This window comes from Arachis ipaensis, chromosome B06 (assembly GCF_000816755.2).
Source record: "Arachis ipaensis cultivar K30076 chromosome B06, Araip1.1, whole genome shotgun sequence".
NCBI lineage: Eukaryota > Viridiplantae > Streptophyta > Magnoliopsida > Fabales > Fabaceae > Arachis > Arachis ipaensis.
The window spans coordinates 18173603-18177664 of NC_029790.2; the positions used below are offsets into that span (position 1 = coordinate 18173603).

Here is a 4062-nt window from a genome sequence, read left to right on the forward strand (position 1 = left end):
GTCTAATATATAATAAAAATAATCTTTTTTTCAAAGTCAATGATATTTCATTAATAGAAATAGAAAGGATCAGGTGTCCATATTACAAAGACTAGGAGATCTCTCAATAATCATAAAAAACGAACAAAACGTGAAATCAAAAGGAAAAATAAACATTAGTAATAAAAATTTAGAGGGAGAGTGAGGCAGAAGATCTTGTAGTTTTTGGTATAATTTTTTCGCCGAATTTACCACTACTACAACGTTTGCGCTAAAAAATTTAGCTATTCCGTTCCTTCCAAACCATCCAAAGAGTTATCGCAACCTGTTGTAGCAGAGATTCGTCTTCTATTTTGTTGTGCGCTTGAGTTGCCATCAACCACATGAGCTGAATTCGAAAACATCCGCACCAAGTAAGCACCAATTGAGTTGAGATTCTCCCCAAATTTTTTAAACTTTTATGCATTTGACCAAATAATGAAGCTATGGTTTTTCTTCTTCATGATAGAAAGGACAAATTCATTAGTGGATGGAAATGGGCGATGAAAAAGGGAGGAGATTGGTAGACGTTCATGGCAAGCTTTCCAAAAAAAATTTAGATTTTGTGGAGAACTGAGAGCTTCCACAAGGATGTTCATAGACCACTTAGACTTAGAATTCGAGGGCAAAGTTCCAGGAGCTCATGAAAGAAGTTGTAAGCAATCAGGTAACTTGTAGTAACATTGTAATTGTTTGATCTGCGCAAGACCCATAATTTTATCTATATCTCCTTCAATCGGTACTGACAAAATGCTACTACTAATATAACAAAAATAATCTATAACTAGCATTATTTTAAGTCGTTTAACTTGGTTTGACTTTATTCATAAAAAAATTTGGATTTGTAACATTACTTATAATTTAATAAGGAGTTGATTAAATTGAATTTAAATATTTTATAATTTCAAAGTTTAAAATCATTAACTTTTTTTAAATTGAATAAAAATAATTAACAATTTCAAGACAATATAAAGTATGAGACAAATGACATGTCTAATATATAATAAAAATAATCTTTTTTTCAAAGTCAATGATATTTCATTAATAGAAATAGAAAGGATCAGGTGTCCATATTACAAAGACTAGGAGATCTCTCAATAATCATAAAAAACGAACAAAACGTGAAATCAAAAGGAAAAATAAACATTAGTAATAAAAATTTAGAGGGAGAGTGAGGCAGAAGATCTTGTAGTTTTTGGTATAATTTTTTCGCCGAATTTACCACTACTACAACGTTTGCGCTAAAAAATTTAGCTATTCCGTTCCTTCCAAACCATCCAAAGAGTTATCGCAACCTGTTGTAGCAGAGATTCGTCTTCTATTTTGTTGTGCGCTTGAGTTGCCATCAACCACATGAGCTGAATTCGAAAACATCCGCACCAAGTAAGCACCAATTGAGTTGAGATTCTCCCCAAATTTTTTAAACTTTTATGCATTTGACCAAATAATGAAGCTATGGTTTTTCTTCTTCATGATAGAAAGGACAAATTCATTAGTGGATGGAAATGGGCGATGAAAAAGGGAGGAGATTGGTAGACGTTCATGGCAAGCTTTCCAAAAAAAATTTAGATTTTGTGGAGAACTGAGAGCTTCCACAAGGATGTTCATAGACCACTTAGACTTAGAATTCGAGGGCAAAGTTCCAGGAGCTCATGAAAGAAGTTGTAAGCAATCAGGTAACTTGTAGTAACATTGTAATTGTTTGATCTGCGCAAGACCCATAATTTTATCTATATCTCCTTCAATCGGTACTGACAAAATGCTACTACTAATATAACAAAAATAATCTATAACTAGCATTATTTTAAGTCGTTTAACTTGGTTTGACTTTATTCATAAAAAAATTTGGATTTGAAAAATTACTTATAATTTAATAAGGAGTTGATTAAATTGAATTTAAATATTTTATAATTTCAAAGTTTAAAATCATTAACTTTTTTTAAATTGAATAAAAATAATTAACAATTTCAAGACAATATAAAGTATGAGACAAATGACATATTTAAATAAAGAGAAAGTTTAGGAGGTCGGCACTTTTTTTAAAATCTGACCAGTACTTAATTAGTAAAAAAAAAGTGAGTAATCTCATACCATTAGATATAATTTTGCACCATTAAAAATATTATTAATAACTAATTGAGTACTACAAATCATAAAACATGCTAGTCCCTTAGCACTCCTCTTAAATAAATTACAAGTCAAAATTACATAATTGCAGATTTTAAATCTTCCTCACTCATCTCATTCACAAGTTTCCTAACTTCCGTCAAATCGCAGATCTTGCAAAAGCCATTGATCAACACATTGTACATGATTAAGTCCGGCCTAATGTCTTGATTGATTATTACTTGAAAATTCTTCCAAGTTATATCAATTTTCCATAGAAAAACCAATACAGTAAGGTCAACAAGAAATTAAAGCTACTATCAACCAATATCAACAATTAGTACACTAACAAGTATAATGAATTGTTGAAATTTAGAGATATTTATCCTATTTTATAGTTAATTATAGATTTATGTGTCTATGTTTAAATTAGTTGAGAATTTAAGTGTCTCTTAATTTTTTTTTAGAAATTTAATTGTCCTATTTTACTGTAACGTATTACTAAGATGACAGAAGATGTTTTGTCTTTTAAAATAATTTTTTAACATATCATCAGCTAACGTGACACATAAATAAAATACGTTAGTTTTGAATGAAAATATTAATAGAGGAGTAAAATATCTAATGGAATTAATCGTTAAAAATTGCTGTTATTTTTTAATTGACCAGGACAGAGTGAAAATTAGCAAAATAATTAGGGGTTGGAGTGATGTTACACTCAAAACTAAAAACACACTTATGGAATTTTAAAATTTTATTTTAAACAGGGGTTGTAGCTCATATGGTAGAGCGCTCGCTTTGCATGCGAGAGGCACGGGGTTCGATTCCCCGCAGCTCCATTATGATTCATGCTTTTATAAACGTTCTTCGAGAGTAATCGAATATGCTTTAAAATTATGATGATACTTGTTTTATGGGAAATGAATATGTAAATGAGAAACAAGACAAGATGTCACTGGTTCCCTAATTTTCTCTATCTGCCCTACCTCTGTCTTTCTAACTCTCTGTTACATTCCTTCTTATCTATCCCATTAATAATTCCTTCCTTCATTCACTCTCCATGCTTGTTTCTTTTGAAATGCTGACTGAACTTACAACAACACCAACACACACAAAACCCCTTCCATGGACTCTCTTCTCTCGCTGACTTCATTCACTTGCACCCCAATCGCAATCACCCCACTTTCCCCATCTACCACCTTTTCATTCTTTAACTTCAGACCCACCACCACTTGTGTTTCTTCTTCCTACACATCTCCTCCATGGAATTCCCCAAGAACCCCCGTCTGGGTGCTGCAAACGATAAAAAAGGTAGCATCTTTGCACACCCACAAGTGGCTTTCCAGCTTCCAAGCTTGCACAACTGATGCAGACAAAGCAATGGAAGAGTGGAACGGTTGCTACCTTCAGAACAGAGGAGGGTTGGGGATGGCTCTGTTGAGCGTCACAGCCAATGCTAAGCTTCGGATAAGTCCCTTTGTGGCGACATTGGCGGCGAATCCAACCTTCGTTTCGGGGCTGTTGGCGTGGCTCATAGCGCAGTCGATGAAGGTTTTCTTGAACTTCTTCGTGGAGAGGACGTGGGACTTGAAGCTCTTGTTTGCTTCTGGGGGGATGCCGTCCTCGCACTCTGCGCTTTGCACTGCCCTAACCACCTCCGTTGCTCTCTGTCATGGCGTCGCTGACTCGCTCTTTCCGGTGTGTTTGGGCTTCAGCCTTATTGTCATGTATGATGCAATTGGTGTCAGGAGACATGCTGGTATGCAAGCTGCGGTAATCCCTTGTTCTTCTCTGTCTCAGATTGTTTTCATTTTGATGCATTTATTGCACCTCGTACTTTCGGTTGTGCTTGCTTTGTTTCTCAAATATTTGATTACAGGAAATTAAAAAAGAAAAAATGGAACTTGTCGGAAAAAGAGGACTGTTTGCAGAGTGCAA

At 34.1% G+C, this 4062-nt stretch overlaps 1 protein-coding gene and 1 non-coding gene across 2 annotated transcripts in view; both read left to right on the plus strand.

The window, feature by feature from the left end:
• On the plus strand, positions 2891–2963 carry TRNAA-UGC. Its single transcript has one exon. It is a non-coding gene; the product is annotated as a tRNA-Ala (tRNA).
• Positions 3139–4062, plus strand: part of LOC107645699 (uncharacterized membrane protein YuiD) — a gene marked incomplete at its 5' end in the record, with an annotated part of 2516 nt that continues 1592 nt past the window's right edge. Inside the window, 1 exon segment of the mRNA XM_016349773.2 lies at positions 3139–3897. Within this exon segment, the coding sequence (XP_016205259.1) occupies positions 3250–3897 (648 nt within the window).